General features: G+C 42.6%; 1 protein-coding gene across 2 annotated transcripts in view; it reads right to left on the bottom strand.

Annotated features, from left to right (window-relative positions):
- Nucleotides 1-12629: 12629 nt before the first annotated feature.
- Nucleotides 12630-27180, bottom strand: part of WSCD1 (WSC domain containing 1) — a 30003-nt gene continuing 15452 nt past the window's right edge. For both annotated transcript variants that reach the window (XM_035343178.1, XM_035343179.1), the window contains exons 5-9: nt 25384-25505; nt 18354-18519; nt 16705-16869; nt 15661-15861; nt 12630-13774 (exon numbers count right to left, since the gene is read on the bottom strand). In XM_035343178.1, coding sequence (XP_035199069.1) covers nt 13422-13774; nt 15661-15861; nt 16705-16869; nt 18354-18519; nt 25384-25505 — 1007 coding nt within the window. In that variant the 3' untranslated portion in view covers nt 12630-13421. The remainder of the gene's footprint in view (nt 13775-15660; nt 15862-16704; nt 16870-18353; nt 18520-25383; nt 25506-27180) is intronic.

Below are 27180 nucleotides of genomic sequence, written 5' to 3'. Positions count from 1 at the left end.
TCTCGTGTGGGTATACAGGGATATGAAGAGTTAGCAGGAAAGTGAAGCAGATAATCTGCTGATTTGTGTCAGGAGACAGCCCCACACCCTGTCCCAGCACTACTAGGTACTGCAAGTGCTCTCAGCCACCCAAGGCAGTATCTTGCAGTGATGACATCTCCGTGCATTCTGCAGCAAGCACATGCACAGTTTTAGGCTCAATTCTTATGAAGAGAAAATACCATGTTCCCCTAAAACTGCCAAATGCCAAATGATGAAGAAAATTGTTGCATATTAACACAAAATGAAGAGTTCTCAAAGATTTCATACAGGAAGAATGTAATATTTTAAAGCAGCTTTCTCAACTGTGGTTTAAATTACATTTTAAAGATAAAGGGAAACATGATTAATTTTGGAAGGTGAAGAGAACGTGTGACTTTTTGTACAGTATTGTTTATTTTGGGTAATAAACAGACATTCAGAGGATACAAAGCACTACTTTATGAGGAAAACAGCGGGGAAGAAATCTGACTGCAGTGCAGATATAGGATATTAGTCAATTAGCAGCACAAAGGAGAAATGCAAAGCGTGTACCAGTGCTGGAAAGAGACTGAATGGTCCCTTATCTGTCAGCTCATCAGATAGCAGTGCAGTTATTTCTAGACTGAGTTCTTAGAAAACATTGTTCAATAAAGAAAATATTGTAGAGGTTCTTTTTAATTTGGCAGAAAATGAGGCAATATGAGAAAGCTCTGCCTGGCCTTATTACCTAACTTGGTATGTTTTCTTTCCTTAGGCTGGGGCTGTATTTTGTTTATGTTGCTGTTGAAAGCAGCCTAACACTACGAGCTGTGTTTTGGCTTTGAGTCCCCTGGTTTGCAATGATTTTGGTGCGTGGGCACCCATGCTGGTGTGGGGCCATTTCTCTCAGCCCTTGGGGTGCTGGCAGGCTCTGCAGCTCCGTGGCTGTTGCCTGGTAGCTCTGCTCCCCACTAGCTGACCCTGTCCCTCGGGAGTCAGTGCAGCTGGGTATGTCCCAAAGTGCATTTGCTCACAACTTGGCGGGATGTGTCAGGGCTATGGAGGTGGAGGTAGATCAAGAAAATTAAATGCAGCAATAAAAGTGCCTGATCTATAACCATCATGAGAGTACATGGCTTCACCTCCCAGCTGATGTTAGTGCACTTTAGTTTTCTGCTGAGTAGTTAACAGACTTGGTCACTGTGCTTTGGGTGCGTGTGATGTAGCCAAGTCAACAACATACCAAAAAGTTCATGCTCTCTACTGTTCATCAGTCACTGAAGGAAGGAGTCTTTCCTCTTCCCTTTCCCACCAGGGTTAACCAACTTAGTTTAGAAAGGCTTCACCTGCCTGCTGGCACATCAGCTGTGTCTCAGACATGGTAATAAGGGGCTGGTGAGGGGAGTGTTCCTAGGGTGGGTGGATTCTCCTTTCCTCAGTGAGGTGCTTGCTGTGTCCTGCCGTGCTGGAGAGGTGGGCAAAGTGCTGGGCCTTGGAGCCTGGCTCCACTGTCAGGAGGGAGCCCTGGCTGGTGGCCTGGGCACAGAGGGGCTCTCAGTGCTGCTTCTGCTACACTCTGTCGGCCTGCACTGAAGCTGAATGGCAACAGAGGAAATCCCTGACTAGATGGGAACGCTCAACAGCTGCAGGACTGCCCAGTCTTAAACCTTTATCAAGCATCTGCTTTGCTCGGTAAGTAAAATGTTCTTATTTGTTCTGCTTCAAGATCTGGTAAAGGTTTCAGCTGGGGAAGGGGTTAAAATTCAGTAAGGGGAGCATACTGAATTTTTCAATGGCATTATCAAAAAATAAAAATGTACTGCTTAGAAATCTAGCTGTCTTTAGGGGAAGTGCATTTACCTTAATGCGTGTGCTGTGTCAGATGGCTTACTGGCTGTTGAGCACAGCCACCAGGCTGGTGAGGTGCTCAGCGTGCTCATAACGTACTCGGTGTTACCCTCCTTGTGAAAGCCAAGGCTGCCATCTGAGCTGGATCCCAGCTGCATGTTCTGCATAGCCCCTTCCCCTGTGATATGCCCTGACGCTACAGGCCTGGTCTATCTTTACAGAAGAATGCGACAAGTCTGTTTAAATGTACCATAGACATTGTTTCCTCCTCTGGTGAACAGGAATACCTGTATTTTTCATGTGTGCCCTGGTGTTAGTCATGTTAGTGGTGTTGTACTGAGGGAATATGAAATGTGTTTGGTTAACCCTAGTTTAGTATAGTTTAGTATATTCTCCTTTAAAACTCTTGAACCAGACAAGAACTAGGCAATGTGCAGCTGGGGCGTTATTTAAATATATTTGGAAATCTCATGCTAATATTTAAATTACTTCTCATTTTAATTTAAATATTTACTTCTTGGAAGGTAGAGTCAATACCATGAAGGTTTGCAAGCAATGACATTGCCACATTGGGTGATAAATACGAACTCGCATAAAAAATAAATGTGTGGAAGCGTTTTCTCTAGAGGCTCAGCAATGAGAAAATAGTGAGTTAAAATGTTTTCTTAGTTATGTGATGGAAAAATCAGCAAGAGCCTGCGTTAATTGAAATTCAGTTCTTTATGTATATTAGTTCCTTCTGGGATTCTTAGCAGTGAGAAAGAAACAGAGCAACAGATTAAGCTAAATGTTGGCAATGACAGAGATAAATTGAGGGTTTAAAGCCTACATTGAGACAAATTACTAAAAACCTGCTTGCTCTTTTTTCTTGACTTCCTGTAAGAGCAAGTACTCAGTAACACAGTGGAGCTGCTGTTTGTAAACTTGGGTACAAAAGGGAATTTAAGCTTAGCAGATGCAACTCAGTGTCCCAGCTTTCAAGTGAGTGCATTAATGTTTTTTTCTGTAACTTGAAAGCAGGTGCTTTCAGTGTCCTTAGACTGTCTCTTCTCGCAGTCTCTCCTCACATTTCCACTTTGCCCTGGTGCCCTCAGTAACCCTGGGCAGGGCAGTGTTGCATGTGGGCAGGGGTTGACCCGCAGCAGCCCTGGGTTGTGGTGCTGGGGCCGTGCTCTCACTGTGCATGGCAGAGGAGGGCTGCAACCCTGCAGGGCTCTGGGGCCTGGTGCAGTCACCAGGCCAAAAGCAGATTTTCAGCTTTGGGACTGGATCCAAAAAAGGTCTTTGTGGTGCATTTGACACAAAATGTGTATTTTACACATAGCTCAATCAGAATAAGCCAATCTAGTATTTGGTAGCATAATTCTATTAGTTTCTATCCCCATTCCCCCTTACAGGTACTTAATTTAAGAGTCTGCAACCAGGATTAGTAGTATTAGTTAATTTTAAATCAGCATAAATAATACATAAATTAAAAATGAAGAAAAATGGAATGGTTTGAAACATGGACGTTATCAAAGTCTTTATCTGTCTTCTGAGTTTTCTGTATATTGCTGATACACTGAAAATTATTTATAGAGCATGTGTGTATTATTGTTCCTAATTTAAATGTGCGCACTGACTGTTTTAAGACCCAGAGCCAAACCCGCTGGAAAGAGGATGGCAGTTCTGTGCTGTTAACAAGGTTGATTGAAATGGGCATCTAGCCCAAATTGTGCTGTTGTGGCACAGGCGAGTTCTTCATGGTCAGCACAGAGACTTTTTTTTTTCCCACAAACTGCAGAACAAGTGGAATTTACTTCTCTTGCTCGGTATGATTTTTCAGCAAGCTGTTTGGAAACTGTTATTGAATTAGGATAAGATAATTGCTCCAAGATCTCAGCACTGATTAAGTTGTAGCTGTGGTATCTAGAAATTTAAGTGCAAGGTACAGTGAATTCAGTGTCTGCAAGTAGAGGGTGACTAATCTCTGGATGCTGTTGTTACTTCTGCACATTTTCTTGGTATTGGCTCAGCACTATCAATGTTCTCGCGGGATCAGTCCCCGCGCATGGGGAGCTGTCCGTGCTTCTCGGTGGACGTGCAATGCTGGCAGCAGTCCTGGGTGGGCCAGGAGCCAGTCCTGCATTTGGGCTCAACATGTGGCTTCGGGGGTGAGCTTGGGCATCGGCTGTGGGAAAGCATGCTGGGGCTGGTGGCAGCTGCTCAGCAGTGCCATGGCTGTGCTGAGCCCCCACACCTAGATCTCACCCACATGCTCCCTTCAAATTAAACAATAAGCACCTGCACTTATAAGAAAATGTTTGTTACTAAATTTATGCAAATATTCAGTTTGTTCCATTCTGAGGATTTCTAATCAATATTGCATTCTAGCAGAAAAATAATGTAATAAGCTATTATTAGTATAATGTGTTTTTTGGTGCTCACAACTGACAGTTAATCTGTAATTAATTCACAGATTAGTTAAATAGAAAACATTCTGTTTTTTCATTCTACTTAAAAAATAAAAAATAAATTAAAAAACAATGCTTCCAGCACTGATAATGATGGGATAGACCAGACTTTTATGTTTTGATATATAGAGGAACAATTCTGGTAGCTCTAATTCAAGCCATCCATGATCAAACAGCTTCTTGTAGAGGCTCAGTGGAAATGAGGTTTCCTGTGATGCTGTCCCAATATTTGCAGCTCCAGGCTGCTGGCACCAATCCCTGGTGGCTAATTGAACAAAAAGCAAACACCTCTGTCCTGTCTTGTGCCATCTGATGTTTACTGAACGTTAGGTATCTGGGTTATCAATTTTTTCCACAGAGATAGTCTCAAACTTAACAAACAGGATTGTTACTTGCCCTAATTAAATGTATGCTTTTAAAATCAGTCCTCTGGTTTAATTCCTCTTCCTAAAACAGCCTGAAATACTTACAGCTGATACTTAATACTTTAAAATACTTAATACTTTATTTGTGCTTGCTGTGTCTCTCTCAGCTTGAGGTGCAATTTCTCCTTCAAGCAAGCCATGCACACTGGTGCTGTATCAGTTACTATGCTTGCTGCAGACTGTGAGGATGCTCACCTAGTTTCCATGCCTCCAGCCACTGCTGGTAGAACAGGTTCCACCAATATATCCTGTAAGACAAATGCTTTGGGTAATAAGGGCTGTGCCTGCTTGACCATGTTATTTGCTCTATGGAACCTTTCAGTAGCTCTGTTTCAAGGGGCTTGCCAGCAGCGTAACCTACAGAAACATCCCAGCCTGGCTGCAGCAGGAGTCCAGGTCCACCAGATGAGGATGGTTTAAAAAACAAAACAACAACAAAAAAAGAAGTTACTTTAATCATCATCTGACCTGCTCCTTGAGACAATTTTGCCTAAACTTTGCAGTATCTCCAGATTTTTGTATGGTACATCAGGTCAGCCATATAGGAGGACACAGCCTTAAGTTAGTCCAGACTAATGCATAATAGCTCCACTCCAGGTGCATCATATTTATTGCTGTAGTAATAAAACAGAGGCACTTAATTTGGTGTTTTCTAATTGGGACTAAATTGTCATCATTATTCCTAAAAACTAAAATGATACTCCTGTTTGATCCCCTCAGACTATAACTATGCATGAAAAAAACTTGCAAGTAGACATTTTGGCAGACTGCATACTTAATGACAAACCTGCAGCTACACAGTGTTAGGCAAAATTAAAATGCTTAACTTTTTTTTTTAAACCTGATGCATGTTGTGGGTAATATTAGTGGTAGGAAGAAGGTTGGGCTAGATGATCTTGCAGGTCTTTTTTCCTACTTCTATGATTTTGTGTGTGTAGTCTGGCAGATTTCTGAGTGATATGTACATCTTCAGTATTGAAGAGAAAAATACATGTTTGTCTGGGGAAACTTTTTTTTCCTTCTCTGCTATTTAATATTTATGATGTAAGTTGTTGTATCAAAATGCTAAGTAATTGTGACCTGTATAGGCAAGGAGTTTTATTTAACCTTTGAAAACTGTATTTGCATGTTTTAATATATATGAATAATGCATAAAGTTAGGCACTAAGGTTATTTTCAAAGCCAGTCATTTCAGAATCAAGCTGTAGAAAAAAAACAGAAGAGTGTTTTTTTTTTGTCTGTTTGTTTTTCCATTTGTACTTTCTCTTTTTTAATTCTCCAAGATTCAGGAAATAACATTGAAGTCTTATGCCATTGGGATTTCTCACTAAACTTCAAAGCTTAATTTAGTCTCTGCTGGAATGAAGAGAGGCATAAAACAGGCACAGTGGAATCCATTTAAATGAGTGGCTGCAGAAGAAATACAGTTTCGAAGAAAACAAATGTTCTGCACAATTGTTTAACAACAACAACAACAAAAAAGTGGAGTGCAGTTTCTAAAATACAGAGGTACCTGGGTCCCTGGGGTGGCTGCTCAGTGCAGGTACTGCTCCAGTGTGTGGAGGGGCATGGGTCTGCCCTGGGGCTGGGTCCCAGCCCTGCACACCCCGAGGCAGTGAGGTGGCCCCACTCTGGCTTCTCCATCTAGGGGACCAGAGGCAAGGCCAAACCTGCCGGTCCCTCCCTGAAGGACAGGGCACCGATGGTGCATGTGGCTACTTGCACACATACCTCACATACCTGCATGTGTATAACAATTTTCCACAACATCATTTTAATAGAGTATGTCAGCATGGAAGATTTGGCTTATTTTCCAGCATATTTGATGCTTCATGAAGGATGCAGTTTTACTTCAGACTGCTCCTTTATAAGCCCACTCATCAAAGAAATGTTCTTGTCATTAGCAAGGTGTTTCTTTTAAATCATTCCCCTATCTGTATTTTTTATCCATTGTGACATGAATTTTCCTGTATGAAATGAGCTGTGTAATTTTGCTAAGGCAGTGCTAACTGCTTTATTTTAGAAGCATTACAGGTTAATGCAGACTTTGAACCAGTCTTAGAAAAACAAAGGCTATGATCGTTTGTTCTGCCTCTGCAGTGGTTTTATGATAATTGCTTGTAATCCAGTCAATGCATATCTGCAGGAAGTGCGCTATTTATGCAGTATTCCTCCTGACACTCCCCACTGATGCAGAACTGACCTTGAAAAATCTCTTCACTATGGTCCACATGAGGAAATCATTCTCCTTTTCAATAATTTTAAGAGCTTGTGATTGCATAGCATCTCCAGTCTGAAAATATCAATGTTCTGCACTTCACACCACTTAAAGGCTGAAGCAGTAGCCAGGTGGGAAGCCAGATGTTATTCACTGCACGAGGGCAGGACTTAAAGGATCACTGGCCAAGGCTTGGGTGAGCCTTGAACCTCAGCAAATACTGAGTAGCATTCCCAGGGTGGGCAGGAGATCGTTTCTGGCTGGGCTAAGTGATGCCACCCACTCCACCCCTGGCTTTCCCCAGGGAATGGGGCTGTAGGATTTCTTGGCAAATGCCCTCACATGCAACTTGCTCATATGGGAGGCATTTGGGTAGCAAGGAGGCTTTCCCTGCAGCGACTTGTGGCTGAAGATCCCCAGATCTATTGCCAACCCACTTGCAACAGTGCAGCACTGCCTCAGCAGGCTCTGCTGTCTGTGAAGTTAGCTTTACTGGCAGGAATGAGCAGGCTTGATGCACTCCACCGGCATGTCCTTATGCTTTAAAAGTAGGTTAAATATTGACCTCTCCTGCCACTGGCTAGTTCCAAGGATCTGTCCTCTGCATGGGGCAGCAGTAACTCCGAGATTCAAGGCCCCTTCCTGTGGGAGCCCCATGCTGGCTCTGCAGCTGGCTCTGCCTTTCTGGAGGTGCCGAGGGCTCGGTCCTCCAGGTGAGGGCTGCTCCCTGTGCTGTTTCCATGGCTGGTCCTGACGCAGGGCAGAGAAGGAGATGGGGCCTGTGCTGGGCCGTGGTCCAAGGAGCAGGCTCCAAAAATGGGGGTGAGACGAAGCTCCGCAGGGAATGGAGGGGGGAGGAAGCCTGGCTTGATGAAACAGGAGAGCATTAATGACAATTAATTTCATTTAAAAATCTTTAGGCCTATCACAGCATTTTAACTGTTGCATAAAACATTTCATTTTAATAATGCGCTTTAATCATATTTCTTTTCATTTATGGGAGCCATTTATTTGACACCATTTTATGTGACTAAGGGCAGGCTTTTTTTTTCTTTGCTGCTGTTACAGATGGCTTGGTCCATACTGGATCCATTTACAATGCTTATGCCCCGTGTGTAGAAATTATGTAATTTCTGATAAGATTCTTACATTTTCTTCAGCATGCATGTGAGCTTCTGTATTTGTGAGAAGGTACACGTTAAGTCACCATTTGAGAACCTGGTGGACTGGAACCAAACAGTGGTGTTCAAGTGGTCGACTGAGTATTGCAATAGGAAAAACTTCTGAGCTAAGAGCTGTCAACTGAGAATAGAGATGCTATAAGGAAAAACAAATGCTGGGAAAAAAAGATGTTTGCTTGTCTGAGTATGAAGAAGGCTAAAAAAAATACCTTCCTGTAAGACATTGTGGTTCAAAGGGCAAGAATTGACTTATGGTCCTTTCTAATTTGTACATCTGCAAATTTGTTAGAGTAATTAAATGCTAATATAAAAATCAGATTAAAAGGAAAGCTTCCTTAAAGATTACTATCAACTAACAAGGGTCAAAAGTAAATTATAAGTAACACAGTTGAAAAGCTGGATATTTCTGGCTGCATAAATGTCACAACTGAAAAAAGCAGTAACTCAACCTTCTATATTTGAACATCTCATTATATTCAAGGCCATTGAAAGGCACATTAAGTTCCAGAGAGGTGATGCATAAGGTCTCTTGCTGAAAACCCATCCTTTAATTATTTTATGAAGGTTAATGTTGCTGTAGTAGAGTAGTAGCTTGGTCTTAGCAGTGAATAATAGGTTTCAGCAGAAACGGTTTTAATGGAAAATTAATAAAGCAATGCAGAATGGCTGAATTGCATATGAAGGCTGGTGATGATGTTCATGATTTTCAGTGTTGCTTTAAAGGCTTTACTTTGCATCTGGTTTCCAGGAAGCAAAGCCATTTCTCTCTCTCCTATTGTGTCCTCTTTTCTGGGGCAGGTTTACCGTTTTTTTTGTTGTTGTTGTTTTTCTTTCCCTCCATCTCTTTAGAAAGAGTGCAAGTGCACTTGAGACGCAAGCAGATCTTAAACAGATACCCACAAAATCCCTCTCTCTAGAGGGATTATCTCCCACCGCCGTGTAAAAGTTTTCCAGGATCCTGGCTTTGATGAAGGATGGTGGGGCATTCATTGCTTGTGTTTTCAAGTTAAGCCTTCCCAAAGTTATTCATGTTTTTGTGCTGTTACAGTGTGTTTGTGGTATGCTTATGCTCCTATGGATGTTTTATGTTGGGTCTGTTTGTTAGGGAACATGGCCTATCATCTTTGGGGCTTTTAGCTTGAGCACACAGGGAACATTGCTCACTGACATCATGAACCTTGCACAGGTTGCAGCGGTGGGTGAGTGTCTGCAGATGTCTTGTCCTGTGGGTTCCAGCACTGGCTATCCTGGAGGAGAGGAGGAATGCAGAGCATCAGTAACTTATGTATTCGGAGAAGTAGGTTGAGCCCAGTGGGACAGCTGGAGGTTGATGTTGAGCTCCCAAGTCAATAGCCTGAGCATGAGAGCAGTCGGGATGAAACTGGGCCGCTGTGGGGGGCAGTGGGACAAAATGTAGCTGCAAGTTGATGGAGAGTCTTGATTTCAGCTTGTGTATCGTGACAGTGGTTTGCTTGAAAAGTTCAAGTATTAAACTCCTTTTTTTAAAAAAATATATATACATATATATATTGCTTCAAATGCAGCATCTCAGCTTTGCTCTAGCTGCCTGCTTATGACTCATATCTTTAACTTCCTGAAAAAAACTGAAAGCTTGGGGGAATTGCATGCATATTTCTATTTCTAATATGCTACTATTGAGTAAAAAATAAGAAAAATGTATGTGGAGTGAACATCAACATGGCTTTTAATGGCATGATAGCTTATTTTTTTTCTGATCAAAATATCCTGGTTAATTAAAGCTCAGTATGATAAGCATAGAGCTTGTTGAGTGTAGGAAAACTTGCCTTGCAGGGAAATTGCTTGTGTGTGTGTGTTTTTCTTCATCTGCTCCTATGTGTCATTAAAACACATGCAGGGGGAGAAACAAATCAATAAAACCTAACTTTCACTACTAGGCTTCTATTTGTGACAGACCTAGTTGCAAATGAATGAGACAGATTACAGTAGATTTGTTGCTAGTGTCATTCCCTAACCTGGCATAAAGCAGGGGGGTCCCAGTAAAATTCAGTCTGAAGTCTGCACTGGCTGTAACAGCTTGCTTCTTTGTGGCCTTCTGTCCTCTTGAACCTGGTGGGTTTGGGACTCAGACCACCGCTTTGTCTGAATACATGAAGAGGTCCACCTGGGCAACTTGCAGTGTAAGAGGATCTAAAACATTCTGTTACTCTGGGTTATTCTCTATTTACAGGTAATCCCTTGGGAAGTGGAAAGGATAAGCAATCTCTAAATCAAGTTGTGGGGAGAATGGGACAAATATATCTTTTTGTGTCGAGTCTTGCAAGTCTTTATCTGTCAAAAGTTCTTTGTGATCAGTGGTAGGTGGTCTCTTTGGGATGGAAAAAAAAAAAAAAAAAAAAAAAAACAACTTTATGACCTGGACAGCACTAGACACACGTGGTGCTTCACTTTCTCCTTCTGTGTGTCTGACCGGAGTCGATGCATCTGTCAGTGACTAAGTGAAACTTGCACACTGTTTTTGTAAAAAATGCATATTTTCATATTGCATGGATTGGCATAATACTTGTGTAAAATTCTTATGGTGCAGTGCAGCATGTGAGCATCAGTGTCTGCTGTGCAAACTTGCTGCGTTGCTGAGGTCAGCGATGGCAAAGATCTCTGTCTTGCCAAACGCTGTTGAGTTGCTGACTTGGGATAACAGGCAAAAGCAACACAGATTATTTACACCTGCAGGGCGGAGCCTGAGAGGTTATGTGGTCATTGTCTGTGAGTGCACCTGGGAATAAATAAGAAGGGCAGCTTAAAATGCCAGATAATGCTGGGGAAAGAAGGGAAAAAAAAGAGAAGCATGAGTTATAAATATGTATTAAGTTCTTGGTTTGTAGATGACTCCTAACCATTAGATAACAAAAATTCTGCAGCCTTCATAGGAGAGAAAGGGGTGAAAAATACTGCAATTCTTTTTAAGTGAGAAGTCAGTATATTTGTGAGTATAACTTACAAGCAGCGGTGCAGGCAGCAGCAGGGATTGTGTGCAATGGCCCAAGAAGTCCTTGTCAACTCTTACTATCTTAAATGAAGTCACAGAATGTATAATAAACTAATACATATGTGTTTGTATACCTGTGTCTATATGTTACATACCGAATGTAGATAAAGAGGCATCCTCTGTACCTCATTTATTGAGTATTGGTTAGCTACAATGAGCTGATTTTTGCCATGCACGGAGTTTATGAATATTCATGTTTTACAGTTCTGATTTTAGCCACCTGGAGCCTTCAATACAGGACATGCACATAATTACGAAGTCTTTTTGAGAGTTTGCAAGCTATGTCCTCACCAGTTAAAGGGGGTGAAATGACCTATATATACACTTAAATGATTCCATAAATAAAAAGATTCCAAAATAAAAAGACCAGGCTATGTAATGGCAATGTAATGTCTTTCTCACAATCCTCATGTTTTGTGGTGGACCCACAATTCTGGCCTGTGGTCTCGTGTGAAGAATTTGCACAACTGGCATAGGCCTAGGCTCAAATTCCATGGGACATGGCCCAAATCCACTGACAGGAATTGGTGCCCAAACAGGTCTTCAAAGCATTTTAATTCCTATGTCCAAAAAGAATCTGTTCTTTTTTAAGTCACAATAACGGTGGTGATAGTCCTATTTTGCAGCTTCCAGATTTACCCACTTTGTTGCTTGTTCTCCACTACAGTGGAGCGGTGCGTGTGGTGGGCCAGCAGCCCCAGGCAGAAGGTGCCAGTGTGAAGCCCTCACGCTGCCACCATGTGTCCCGGTGCCTGAGTGCTGGGGTGTGCCCAGACGCTGCTCCCCGGTCAGCGAGAGCAAGGAAGGCTCAAGTTGGCTGAAATTGGTATTTGCTGATGTGAAGGCATTGTGCAGTGTGGTGTGCATGTTGCTTTAGGAATATGAATGCTTACTCGCTATTTAAAGGAAGTGCTTTCATCTTGTTGGATTTTAGGGATTCTGCCTTTCTGTCAGTTGTCTGACTCTTAGTGATGTTTTACAACTACTTGGAGTGACATTTGTCAAGGTTGCCTACTATTATATTTTCTGTTGTTAATGTTTTAGTGACAACCACTATATAGCGCAGCTTATGTGAAAAAGTAAAATGTTGGGTATTAATATTAAGTGGTGTTCAGGTAATGGAAGCTGAATAAAGATTTCCAAATCATTTGCCACAACCTCCTTTGTTCTGTTTTGTGTGTGTGTGTCTTGTTTTTAATTCTTCTCACTTGCCTTTACCTGGACTTTAAGCGTCAGAATCAAGCTGATTTTCTTCTGACTGTGTTTGTCATGTAAATGGCAGAAGATTTTTGGCTTTCATTGTAAATCTGCTTTGTCGTCTGTAACTGTACCACTGTCAAGGTAGTTTGGCTGCTGTGAGAGACCTGGGGAGAGAGGCTGGGGGGAAATGCCTCAAGCACAAACAGGGAGCTGTGTGGAGTGGGACTATTTACTTATTTTAAAGCACACATGACACACGCAGAGGAAGCCAAGCTCCCTTTATACAAACTCCTTATTTTATTAAAACTATTGTTTTCAGGCAGATTTTCAGGGAATCCTTTATTTCACATGAACAGAAGCATCTTGCAGTCCCTTAGGCTGTGCCGTTCATAGGCTTCCACGCTGGTGGCTGCTGAGCACCGGGTACTCCCTGGCACAAAGGGGAGCAAGCAGCAGTAGCTGGGGCGAGCACCTTGCTGGCTGGCTCTGGAGAGAGGTGCTGCAGGCTTCAGCATCTGTAAAGACCACCTTGGTGCTCCCTGGGAGGCCTGATCCCCTCACCCTGCTTGGTAAGGGCTTGTTTCAGCTCCTCCAGGGAGCCTGGAGCCCGTCCTGGGCAGCAAACCTGAAGATGGAAGCCATGGACCATGCTGAGAAGAACAGAATTTATTTTCTTAAATGCTCGGTTGAAAATCATTTGTCAGTGTTGAGACTTTTTTCTCCTTTTACGTATACCCATTTCCAACTCGGTAGCTGTGAAATCCCCATCAACCATGGTGGCTGCCTGCTGCAGGAGCAGCATCACTTTGCTGCAGAGTTCTGGCCGTTAGTGCACAGAGGGGCACACGTAGGCAGACACTGTTAGCTTTGCCTTGGTCTATAACCCAATTTCTATCCTTTGTTTTTGGAGCTCTTAGTGCCCTGAAGAACATCCAAGAGTAGAGAGAATTTGCACTACTCAGCAGATTCCACAGATATCTTTGCTTTAGCTGCTATACAGGTCTCTTTTTTATGAAAAAAAAATATATATATATATATTTCTAAACATAGCTGAGTGCTACCACGCTATCATCTTGGCACATACTCTCTGGGTAGCCCTGTGAAGTTTCTTCCCCTCAGGGCTTCATCCACTGTCAGGATGTATCTGTTGATAAGATCTTTCATTTCCTGGGTGAATGGCTCAAAATTCTTCTGCTTAGCACCAGACCGCTTGAAGTTCCCATCCCTATTGTTCTCAACACAGAGCAGCCGGTCCTCTGTCACTGTCATGTTGAGGAACTCCACCATCTCCTTCAGCTTGGGGATGAGGCTCTGTTTCAAGTCCTCATAGTGGATGACAAGGAGGCGTTTTCCATACTTCAGCCAGTCAAGGACATGGGAGGCCCACCAGGAGGCATAGCTGTTCACAAAATCAGGCCACTCTAGATGATGGGAAAACCAGAAAAATAAGACAATGTTAGCCATGCTTTCCCTAGTTTTCTAAATTTTACCTTGGTACAGGAGTAGAGGAGCTGGCCATGGTATGACAGTTGTGGGTGGGTGTGTGCTGGAGTGGCCAGCTGTGGGGGTACAGCAGCTCGGCTTCCAGCTTCAGGTATGGAGGCGGATGCTGTTCTTCCCCTTTTCAAAGTGGTGATGGTGTGGTGTTCCCAAATGTGGATGCCTAACGCTGCTGCCCCTCAGTCACCTGCACTGTGCAGCTTTGGGGCATTAACAGTACTGGGAGAAACTCAGCTGTATGGGAAGCCCCTTGGGAGGGTCAGGACAAGGCCAGGCAGAGCTGCAACTTTGCATCTTTAATGTGTCTTGCATTTAGGGCTTGAGCTCTCCTCTGTGCATGTAAGCAGGCAGCTTTGTGCAGGGGCTGGGAAAGGGCTGAAAGAGAAGGGAGAAGTAACTGGAGGAAAGCAGTGAAGGGGCACTGTGCAGGTAGCACTTGCACACTGGTTTGAGAAGTGCTTTGCCACATAACTTCAAGCAGATTCTTTTGCCTCTGTAGTCTTCCTACCCTCTATTTCAAATGTTCTTTGAGAAAGAGACGGGGCAATTCCATATTTACATATATGTGTATATAAAAATACACACACGTGCAGCATCAAGCCCCTGATCTTTGCTGGGGCCTGTGGTGCTCCTCACTCACTTCCAGATTTGTTGAATGATATATCATTTCGATTGCTTCTGGGGAGATTGGATAAGAAAATAGGATTAATTGGGAGAATTCTTGTGTTCCTGGCACATGGGAGGAATTTATGGTCACTTGCCAGGATCACCAGGACAAAATTTACTGAATTACTTTCCTGCTATTGCCTTGGGTGACACCTTAATCTCTTCTGGGTGGTTGTGATAATTTGCTGAGGCTCAAGACAGTCCGAGCTGAAGGTTTTTGGTTAGACAAAGAGCAATTGTGGCTGAAATATAACAGTTTGTAGCACAGGAAAGCCATTCCCTCCAGTCTTCATTTTCTCTTTTTCTAAGGGCTATTTTGCCTGCGTTTTGATGAAGTGGTCTTGAGTTGTGACTGATGAAAGGTGATATATGAACTTGGAAAAGAAACATGCTGTGACAGAGGACACTTCCCTGCCACCCACAGAGCCCTGTTCCATGCGGCTTGCCAAGCCATACCTGTGATGTCTAAAACATACAAGAGGAGAAATGTGTGCTGAATCCCTTATGTGCTGCAGAGTCTGTATGCAGCAGGGAAATCAGTCCTGCTATCCAGCTTGCTAGTCAGAGGCATGAAGTGTGGCAGTCGTACTCTGAAGTCCTTCCATGCGTTCAAGGAATGCTGAATCTGAAGTCTCCTTATTGCTATTATCCTTATTTATCTGCAGTTCTGTAGCACCTGTGCAGTGCTGTAAAACTTCCTTCAGGAAAGTCATGCTCCATCAAATCCTCTAAATCTTAAATTGGATTTCTGTAGGTTATTACGTGCTGCAGGGGCAAACTTTCTTCGCTGCACATAGCCTGGTGAATGGGCTGCACACCGGGCTGTTGTGCCTGGATGCGTTTTCTCTGCCACACAGTGCGTTGGTAGCAATATTGCTGCTGCCTGCGGCCGCAGTGCTGCTGGCACGCTGCCCTCCTCTCGGCAGCAGCAGAGGTACAGCCCAACTGTGTCTACTCCCAGAGTGCAGGTCTGAGCACTTTTGGGCCTGTCCTGTGCTGTGGTGGGACTTAAGTCCCACTGAATGTTTGCAGTGCACTTTGAAGCTTCGGCATCCTGTCATGGTGTTACCCCATCACAGAATGCCTCAGCAGAAGGCTTCAAGCCCTGTCCATAGCAGTGCTGGGTGCCCTGACACACTACCTTTGCTCTTCCAGTTGCGGTCCGTGGCATAGCCTAGGTGCCCAGCGAATTTCCTGTTGAACTCAGCCATGAGAGACTTGTATGGGTTCCTTATCAACAGGATGGCAGAGTCAAACATTTCAATTTCTGTCTTGCCGCTTTCATGAGTTTTCACACAGATGGTCCTTCTACTTCTCCAGTGGTCTTTTTCTCCTTTAAAACCTGTTTTACAAGACATGATATTTTATGTTTGATTTTGTTTTCCCCACATGATCATATGTTTGTGCCTTTTCATGTTCTTAAACCAATCCCTGCAGTGGTGTAAAACTTGTGAAAACACCAATCGATTAAACCTGTCACCCAGTACCTGAGGCCAGGGCTGGCCACCTGCATGGCTAAATAACTTTATATGGGCTGGAGCCACCTTCTGAGCTCCTCCACAGCTGCTGTAAGCAGGACCCTGTCTCTGGCTGGCTGGAGCTCAGCTGCTCAGGCCACCTGAGCTGGGCTGTATGCTGGAAGCCAGGCTTTCCTCTGCTCAGGAGGAATTGGTAGGCACTCGTGACAAAAGGGCTGCTCTCTGTGAAGCCAGTGCTCAGTGCATGATAAACATCAGGGTTACCCTCCTCAGGGTACTGGCCTCCTGGAATAATTAGTAACATTTAAAAACAAACAAACAAAAAAACCTCTTATTTCATGTCCTACTGAAATGTCTTAATCTCAGGGTTTAGTCAACTTAGTCTTTTGGACCATCCTTTTAAATAGGAGCTGTATGCTTGCAAGTACACAGCAACAAAACACGACCTTGACTGCTGTTTATGCCAGTATCTGTCCACTGAGCACGCTGTGGAGCAGTCCCTGCTGCTACCTGCACCACATGGGACCACTTGTTCTAGGCACGCATTTAAATTGGACCAGATGTGATGACAGTGATGCCCTCATTGGCTCCAAGCAGAAGGACACTGGAGCATGCAAGTAAAAGCTCCAAGCAGAAGGATGCTGGAGCACACAAGTAAAACCCCATGCCTTGAAGCGCTTTAAGTGTCCCGTCCCCTGAAGCAGTACCTTTGTTGTAGAGGGCTCCATCGAAATAATAGCTGCCCGTGTAGTAGCCCGTAGCATGCTCTATCAAATGGCGAGCCCATGTATTGCCAGCTCCAGGAAAGCTCGACAAAGCAACAAACACTTTGGATTTAGTGGTTAAGAATTTTCTGTCTGTGCAGCGGGTGTCTGCAAGTATAGAAGATATTTCACCGTTAGCATTGAGGCTTTTTAATAATTCCACTGGCAGCCCTTGTTTACAGGGTTTATTGCTTCTTTCTCCCTTTCAAATATAGGATATCAATTTGAGTCCAGTTGTGAGTCAGCTACTTCCCAAAATGAATTCATCCATAAGAGGCCGAAGAGATTATCCTCAGAAAAGGTTTTCACTGGTTTTGTGTTAGTGCATTTTTGTTAGAGCTACAGCAAAGTATTTTACTTGCCAGAAAGTTCTGATGAAAGTCCCTTGATGTCTGTCTGTTAATTGCTGTTTGCCTGGCAGGCTGGCTCTTCAGTGAAACCCTGAATGTGCCATTATACCTGAAAACTGCAAATTTTATAGCACAGAAGAAACCCCTCCTAGTGAAAAGAGCTGGCACTCAGTTAAGCATCCAGACTATGATCCTTCTCCAGAAAAGGGCCCGAGGCTGTTAAGATGTCTGTGCTACATTGATCTCTGGTGGGGCTAGAACCTGGCTCCTACATGTTTTTGTAAATACTAACTGCATTGCTTAACATGCCATTAAAAGTAAGGGTAGGAGGTGAGAAGCAATCCCAGCCCTCTGTGTTGGTACAAAAAGAAGCCAGGAGATAGGTTAGAAATCACTCTTTTTTTCATTCTTCAAAGTAGCCTACAGATGGATCCATGGCCTGAAAGTGCAGCATAGTCCAGAAAAGTTTGTCTTGTGCTACTCCTGATCTACACAGATGTGGTAGATGCTAGCAATTTCATGAAAGTGACTATTCTTGCATGACCTTTTGACGTGCTGTTACCTGCAGTATACCTCTGAACTGAAAGATGAAGGGAAAAAAAAAGGTGGTGGTGGGGGGAAACTGCACCAACCTAGCACAGACTTTAATTTTAAATTTGTGAATAGCTTTGCTGAACTTGGTGCAAATCACTGCATGGAAAAAGCTACAGGTTCTGCCTTGATAGTTTACAGGATTAGGGCCTTACTGTCTGCTTTACTTCCTGGCTTTGACACATGTGAAGATTAATATTTTGGAGGAAGGTGGGCAGAGAAAAATTAGAGTTTGTAGAGCTGTCTTGATGTCTCTGCTTAACAGGGGGCTGGGTGTGCACTCAATGAACAGGACCCAAGCTAGACTATAGGGTCCTTGTCCCTGGGTGTCTCTGGGTTTGGCTTCCCAGGCTCTACCTTCTCTCTCCATCTGCAAAATCATTTTTCCAACAGGGAGGCTGTACTGTTTAACAAGAGAATGATTGGAAATAATACCTAGGAAGATGCATGTTTATGAACATGACTGCAAGAAGGGGATTTAGATCAGGGGTGCCTTCTAAATTCCTGTTGTGTTATTAGTCATAGAGGGATAAGACTGCTGTAAACTGAATGGCTCCCACCCACTGCAGGAGGGAGAGGCAGAAAGGGTGCGGGGGGGCTCTTCCCTGCAGTAGGGGATTCAGTCCTGGCATGGCAGGGCTGGAGCTGTACCTTGCACCGGCGTCTGGTAGACCAGGCAGTACTTCCCCCCAGCAGCACTGCTGACGTTGAGCATCCCGCTGCAGAGGTGCCTGTCTGCTCCGCTGTGCAGTGAGAAGCGCCCAGTGGGGTAGCCGCAGTAACACTCCCGCCCTCGGATGACTGCCAAGGGAAATTCCTATAAAGGAGAGAAAATAGATCAGTGCATAAATGCCACGGCATCAACAGCCTGTGGGGAATACTCCTGTTATGCAAAGGAAAAATAAATCTTCACGAGGCCACTGTCAAGATCAAAGCAGTGTTTGATATATCATTGTAAATCTCGCTTCTTATATACTACTGCCTTTAACGTGGCAATTTCTTTAAAAAATAGTTTTCAGACAGATCTTGTAAAGTTTGAAAAGTCACGATACTATCTCTTCATTATTCTTAAATATATCATTTGATAATATTCCTGCAGTCTTAGTATGTAACTCCACCTGAAACTTCAGTATGGGAAAAAGTGTTTACCCCCAAAATGAGCATTTTGAATTGTATCATGTTATAAACTTCCATTTATAGTCCTCCAAACTGAGGAGTCATCTGGTAAAAGGTTTGACACATTCAGTTGACTTTACCAGAGTTTGTACATAAGAAACTTGACCTTAAAAAAAAAAATAAAAGGAAAAAGGAACTTAGACCCACTAACTGCTGCAATCATGTTTAAAATAAAAATAAAATACAGCAAGATGCATACTTTATGGCTTTGACACCTTCACAGTCTGAAAAACACTACCATGTACAGAGGGATCGGTGTAGGGTGTGAGTGCTACTGTGTACATATTTTGGAAAAATTACTCAAACTGCTAAGTAACTTTTATGCCAAGTAACTACCACTTTTAGAGGGAAATGTGTGCTAGTTGCTTGCTGAAGAAATTTGGAAGTGTTTACATGCTCCATATGAAAAAATCATTCATTAGTTGGCAAAAATTTGCCCTAAAATTCAGTCTTCCTTCTCTAGTAGCCTCCCAGGACAGCTCGCTGGGTGACATGCTGTGCATCAGCATGCAGGGAAGGCCCCAGCCTTGATGACAGTGGCTGAAGGAAGGTCAAGTTATTCAAGCACAGAGCATTCAATTCCACCTATTCCCTACCAACACTTTTTGCCTTTTAAAAGTCTTCTGGACTCTGGAAGCACATGCCAGGACTGCTGAGCAGCTTATCTCTCACTCTTCCCCACGTGTTCGTTCTCTGATAAGGAGTCAAATACAACACATGTGCCATCTGTGCCCAAACAGACAACATTTGCTTAGTGAATGAGATATGACATTGTCAAAAACTATTTACAGATTTGATCCAAGGTCAAGAGTTCTGTATCTGCTTGTAAGCAGATTTTTCCCTTCATTTTAAAGCAGTGTCTCTACATTGGAGAAATTCATAAATGTCCTGGCCCTTAAGCACAGCCTAGAATAACAATCGGCCTTTTACCTCATGCCAAGTGGCACCTGCAAAGGATTTACTCTTCTGGAAGGTCAGAGATTTTTGACGAGACTTAAGCATGTGCATCTCTCTATTTCCACATCTTTGTGCAATCATTTTTGTGAAGGCAAAAAAGCCTGGCGCAATACTGTTTTGCAATCACTCTGCAACACTGTTTGTGACTAAATGTAGTTCAGGGAAGAGAGATTTGGGGCTAGTGTTTAGCCCTTGTAGAGGGCAGGAGTGGCCAGGCTATTCCCACATGTGTGTGCAGCCTCTCTGCTGGTCAGGCAGTGTTATGAGAACAATCTCTTGCTGTTTTTCTGTTTTGTGTTTCTTTTGTGCAGGTCTTTCCTAAGCTTTCCTGCAGCAGGGCTCTGGTTTTGGCCATAAACAGTAGCATTGACCTTTATCCGGACTCAGCTCCTGCTGTCTCCTGTAGCCTTACTACTGATGCTATGCCTCTTGCCTCCACTGTTTCTTCTTATCTGTGCCTAACTTCAAAGTCTGGTAATCCTAATGGTATATAGCATGTGAAGCATCTAGCAAAGAGTTATTTCTGGGATGGGGAAAGAAAAACATGGATGTCTACTACTTGTATCCCTCATTTAAATTAACCTTCAGAAGAGGAATTGGAAAAGACCTCGAACAAATGAGTGTCCTTGTACCTGGCTAGCTGAGGGTGAAGGGCTCTCCTTACAAGCACAGATTAACCAAGAGAGAAGGATGTATTTGCCTCTGTCATGTATTTGTGACCTAATGGATCTGGCTGCGATACAAGTGGTGGGGGATGTTTCTTTTATGTCCTGCTGCTTGAGTGTGCTGTCCCACACAGCTGGAAGTGCTGACGCAATCTCACACCTGATGCCACCTCTGACACTTCTTTGTGGATACTTTGCTAGCTGTGAGTGTTTAAGCACCCTGATGTAAATTTAGCCTAGGCAGTATGACCCTAATGTGCAAACACAGGCAGTAGCAAAACTTATTACCGGCAAACTGGAAGAGTTCAGTCTATCTCCTTCCTGTTTCTGTGGTGTTAGGGTGGCCTTTCAGACCCAAGGAAAGTCTGAAAATGGTCTTGAAAGGAAAAATCATGCTGTTAGCATTTTTCAGGATTTTTTTCTCCAGCAACATAAAATGTCATTGATTAGGGTAAGAACATTTTGGTCACCAGTTTAGACTCAGGACACACAGTGCCTTTTCCCATTAAAGTGTCAAATCCTTGCATATTTGCCAACTGCAAACAGCAACCAACAACAACAACAAAGTTGCTTCCTTCACCTCTTCTTTCACCCTACTCCATCAGTTCTGCTAGCTTTAATATGATAGCAATTTTTAAATCAAAAGATGATGATCTTACCTTCAGCGATTTGAATTGTTTTGTTTCATCAGGTATTTTAAACTGACATATCTGTATGTTTGTAAAGTGACTGGAAAATTTCAGATGATAAAGGTGCTTTATTTACAACACTAAGGTTTCAGCAGCATGTTTTGGCCCTGAAAAACAGAGCCTTTCTTGGTTCAGGAATGGACATTTACATTTATTTACATAAAAATTAACTGCACAGATGCCTTCTCTCTGAGCTTCAGCATGTGGTTAGGGAAAGGGGAGAAGCTGGGAGCTAGCAGACGAATAGCAGGTCTCAGATCGTAGGGCATGATGGAGGAAGTGCTATGGTATTTGGGGGGATCGTACCTGGACCCACAGCACCAGTGCAAAGTGCTGTATTCAACTCATTATTCATACTCTGCATCTAACTGAAGCAGCACATTGAATGGTGCTGGACTAGTCCTCAGGTTCAGTGCACAAATCTGCAATGCTTCATTCCAGTTAAACACATGCAATGCGAGGAAAATCTGTGGGTCCATGATGAGGCATTTTTCTGGATGGAGTTTTAGAGCATGCACTGACAGACTAGGGTGTCCATCCTGCAAGCTGTAGCGCAGTGAGAGTTGATGTCAGATAACATCTAACAGGACATTGAATGTTAGATACATTTCCATACAGCACTTAAACTGTCATTCTCCAAGAGCAACACAGATACTGTGATGATTCAGATACTGATTGTTTTTTAGATTGTTTTCAAATTAAGAGTTATGAATAGGTTAAAAATACGCAACTGGACTCACTGATTTACTTTGCTAAATTCAACTCCTTTCCAATTTCCTTTGTTAACTTTTCTGTCTGATAGTTATTTTTATTTCTCTCAATCTACAGAAAAGAATGTGAGAATGGAGGCTAATCATGTATGAAAATTTCTCTCCTAAGTAAAAATGATGGGTTTGGTTTACTTTAAAAATGGCATGTTCACTTTACAACGAACCTAGAAGTCGTTCATCAAGTTTTCATTGACCTGGATATTCTAAGAGCAAGGAATAAAACACCAGAAAGCAAATCACCGCTTCAGTAAAAATGCTGACTTGTTTTATGTTGTAATCCATTAGGGCCAGGGGACAATACATCAATGCACTGCTATACCCAGTGTGACCCTGATCTGAAATACTCCTCTCAGAGCTGGAAAAAAGTCACTGGGGCTGTAGTTATCTGTGCCATTTGAGGTTCTGGCCTACTTATCCATTTTAGTGCCTTTATTAAAATAAATAAATAAATCTAAATGAGGGTATGGAAATATTCTATATGAATTCTATAATGGGATTTTAATCAAAATCCCAGGAGTCTTTTTTTTTTTTTTATGAGTAAATAACAGAATGTAGTTACATCTGGAAACCAAAATAGCATGTCTGTTTTTGAAATCAGAACTTTTGTGTGTTCTTGGAAAACAAAACAAATTAAAAACCAGAATAAACACTTTGGAGGTGGTCGTGTTTGCAAATTTGCTGCCATGGTTTTTGGATGCATTGAGATGGTGGGGTTCTCTCTTCAAGACTTGTGTACTTTCAGATTTTTTTGATCATATATAACTATATACAGCAGCTGAGAATTAAAAGGAATGATTATTTAAAAATATAAATTCAAGTGGAGATGGCTTATTTATTATGCATGTTAGCTTATAAAATAACATATATGAAAATTATGACTTCTGGCGAAGGAACCTGGCAAAAAAACAGTTATGACTCTGTAACAGGGCAATAATAGGTTGCAATTACGTGTTACCACTGTTAATTAAGAAAGAAATAATTAAGGCTATTTAGCAGGTATCATCTAAAGTTGTTTCCTCAAATTCATATCTCATATGCTTCCAAAGGATGGAGCTACCATTTCAGCTGCACAAAGCCATTTCTAAGGCTCACAAATATATATGTGATATGTCTGTTTGCTTTTCTTCTGAGTCCCAAATAGCAAAAGACTTATTTATGTATTTAAATTTAGGCATCATACTAGTCCTATTAAAAAGCCCACTAGGTTTTCAGGTTGCATAGGATTTGGTGGGATTATTCTTTACAGCATAATAGTTTAGACTAAAAAGGCAGAAATGACAATGCTTTCCTAATTCCATAGAAGGCCTATAACAGATAGGAAGTTGTCCAACTTACTTTGAAAGGAAAGGAACCAAAGTTGGGATGAATCTTTCCAATGTCATAATAGGACTTGTTTTGGTAGCATTTAAAGCCGATACTGTTTTTTTGTGTTCCTTCACCAAAGGTGTAATTCTGTGTTGTTGTTTTTTTTGTTGTGTTGTGTAGTGTTTTGCTTGGAGATGAACAGTCTCCTGCTGCTCTCCTCATCCTGTTCAATTGCTAAGCTAACAAGGGACATTTGGTATTGGTCTTTTTCCTACACTTCTCAGCCAGCAGGAATTTCAGATGCTTCCACTTCTGGGCCAGAAAACTTTGAAAGAACATAAACTTCTGAAAATTCACTTCTTCAGCAAAGCCATCTCCCAAAACCACAATATTATGACCGTGCTTAAAAATTACTGACCTTGTGTATAAGCACATCTAAAAAAACTCATCCTGAGTTTTCGTACACTTCCCTAGGTATAGAAGCAGTAATTGCACCTCATCAATAAATATTAATAAAATGTTACCTGTGGGTAAACTTCAATACAGAAAGATTCAATGTTTTTTCTCCTACAGTTAAGGAATACATCAGTGGCAGATCTTGGAAAGAATTGCTCACAAAGTCCTGCTTTACTAAATGTTTATGTGTATGGGGGGTGTGAGTGTGTATGTATGCATGTTTGTGAGGCACTGCGTGTAGGATATAAAGGTGATTAACTGCAGCTCACTGTGCAGAATTAGTTCCATGATGCATTCTCAAAACACTGTACTGATGAGCTGGTTTAGAGGATAGGTTGGCTGGGAAAAGCTTTCCCACTCTGCACCATGGTATAAAAGCAACTAAAAGTACATAGTAACTAAGAAGAATTTTTGTTCTTGTCATAATAGTTTTAATCAATTTTGTGACTCTAGAAGACAAAATAATTGAATGCTCAGCTTAGTAATAAGGCTGCAAGTGGCTGCAGGCTAAATCTGACCACTGAGCATCACTCCTCTGCACATAAAAACAAGCCCCATGGGAGTTGGGGGGGGGGGGGGAACCAACCACAGCAACAGCCACAGAGCAGAGTTAGTCGTGGGCCAAACGTTTCTTCCCACAGGGATACCCAAGTTCACCAAAGTCCTTCTGGTTTCATGTCCTTGGTATAACTGATAAATGGGAGCACAAACAAAGGTGAGGCTGCAACCCCAGGGCATGCACGAGGGCAGATGCTAGCATGTCCATTCACACCTTCTGTCCAAAAGCCAGTAAGCACACAACTGAACTCATTAGTTGCTTTCTGGTGGTCTTCTATCTTGGAATGAGTAAGTTCTACAATGACTCCATTTTAAGTTCAAATAAATTAGATTTAAATTCTTTGGGTTACAGTGAAAGTGGCATAAATTCTTTTTGTGAGGAAAGAGATGTGTGTATTAAAGTATCTGGAAAGCCCACCTGCTCTTAGTAAGCCTTATCTGCCTTTTTTTCCCTCCTCTGGCAGCTTTTTTTTTTTTTTTTTTTTTTTTTTTTTTTAATTAAGATTGTATCCTTTTCCTAGCTGACACAGTTACACTGCTATAGAATACTGTGTGCTGATACCTCAAATCTAAAATCCCTGGTTTGTCCTCATAAGGGAGCAAATGGGGCGAGACTCCCACTGGGGACACAGTGGGAGTCCTGCCTGCCTTGCACTTGTGCCTGGTGAGTCGTCCCCCCTCCCCCCCCCCAGAGCACTGGAGCCGTGTTTCAGGTGCTGCTGGCCCACATCTGTCCCCTGGCAATGTATCTCCCACATGAATCCCAGCTGACAAAACCTCTCTGGGGCTACGTCCTGCTCTGGGCATGGTTTGAATAGGACACGGAAATGGCACCAGTTTCCCTGGGGTTGAAAATTGACTCTTGGAATGGCTCCTCTGTGCATGATACAGGGTGGCATGGCTCTGTAGCTTGCCCTCCCGCCTGCCCCACTCCAGAATGGTCGGACCAGATGCATCACCGGGTATTTACCATGGTGAGATTTGTCCTCTAGAAATTCATTCACAAATTCAGAGCTCTAAGGCACTAGTCTTTGCTATTCTCTTAGTAGATTAAAGCTTAAAATAACAATAAGAAGAAAGGATGTGAAATGAGAACTGTTCTTACTTTCTTGGAGCAAAATTCAGAGCACATCTCCACCGTCAAATTGGGCTGTATCAAAGAGGCTGGAAAGGTGTCTGTTAAATTTTCTGGAGCTCTAAAACATCCTCGATAGATAACATTCCTCCCTGCAGGGATATGAAATAGGTTTCTCTTGAGAAAACAATGTCCGTAGTATCCTGTCTCTATCACAAAGAACAATATTAGGTTCAGAAGCTAAAGAATAATGAAATAAATTTTATATTCCAAATGCTTTAGAAATAAGAGAAACCATGATATACACTAGAAAAATGTGTTGCAAATCCTGTGGTATTGAAAGGAGCACATGCCTTTAGCTTTGTACTAACCACTGAAAGTAGGGCTGCAGCAAAGAGTTTAAATTAAATTCCACCAGTGGAGGGCATTACTATTGTTTGCAGCTGCCAGCTTTCTTTTGAAGACATGCTTTCCCCTGAAAGACTTAAAAGCCCTGATAAAAAGCTACAAAGCCTCACATCATCTGCACCAGAAAAGGAGAGGAATTTAAATGAATCCTGAAAGCCCCCACAGGGACTCACCTTCCTGTACATCTGCTCAGTTGCAGATATCCCTCTCCTCTTCCCACTCACTCGCTTTCTTTTCAGGGCAAGAGAGTTTGCTGCAGTCTTCAGAATCTGAACTAGGCTTTTGTGAGCTGTTCAGGGAGAATAGCTTTCTTGAACTCTTTAGCATCAGCCTCTGATCTGACCTGCTCCTATATAAATGCCACAGAGCGTGGCAGAACTGCTCGATTTTTTTTCATCACTGTGAGTGAACTCAGGATTTGGCCCAAATACTTTTTACAAGCAGTACTACAATTTTCCCTCCTCTAAAGAGAGAAATGTCCCCTGAGGAAACCAGACAAAAACTCAAAGCTATCGCTATCTCAGGTGAGGCAATGCATTTGCACAGATGAACTAATGATAATGAAGAAAATAACACTGTGGCTGGGTTAGAAAACGGAAAATGTCTGCATGCACACATTTCTGTAATCCATTGGATTCTGTGGGCTTTACAAAGGTGGAAAATGTCTTTCTACCAACTCAACTCTATTGACATAATTTACCTAACAAGACTTAACAGGAAGAAAAGTCAATTTGGAAATGAATTTGGGTCTTCCAAATTTTGGTCCGTGCCCACTGGCAGCCCTAAATAACACTCACCAGAACTGATGCAGGAATGTATTGTGGTGGATGACAGGAGAGATGTAGTACACTTTTGAGGGGGAAATTTGTTTCTGTGTGAATTTTCAGGCAGAAGGGCCCAGGTCCTCTAGCATGCACCAAGAGCAAATCTATGGAAAAGCTGTCCAATAACTGTTGTAATAAACGTTCAAGGCAGTTACTAGAAGCAGTATTATATATAGGGATCACTCAGGAGAAGTGCAAATAAAACAATTTAATGCAAGCTGGGGAAGGAACAGGAATCTCCCTGAGATCAATCAGGTCATTGCAAGCATGGCACCAAGGAACAAAAGAGCAGATTTTCAGTTTTGCAGGGTGCTGTTGAAAGACTTCCTGCTAAAACTCACAATAATATTTAATTTTGGACGTATTTGTTTTATGAGCATAGAGTGATATCAGTTGGTCAGGCAGGTGACTTGACTTGCCCCTATCGACATGCAAGAGGGAGGGAACACACGGCTCATGCTGGAAGCGGCTGCATTCGTGTCATCTCCTGCTTTCTGGTGGTGAGGACGGCCGTATCCTGCCCCCTGGGAGTGTCCCAGGCTGCAGACTTGGAATTCTGTTGTATTTAGCGTGAGGTGGAGCAGGAGTCCTGCAG

This window comes from Oxyura jamaicensis, chromosome 19 (assembly GCF_011077185.1).
Source record: "Oxyura jamaicensis isolate SHBP4307 breed ruddy duck chromosome 19, BPBGC_Ojam_1.0, whole genome shotgun sequence".
In the NCBI taxonomy this organism is placed as follows: Eukaryota; Metazoa; Chordata; class Aves; order Anseriformes; family Anatidae; genus Oxyura; species Oxyura jamaicensis.
The sequence above is the reverse complement of the archived record's forward strand: the minus strand, read 5'-3'. Positions and strand labels throughout refer to the sequence as shown.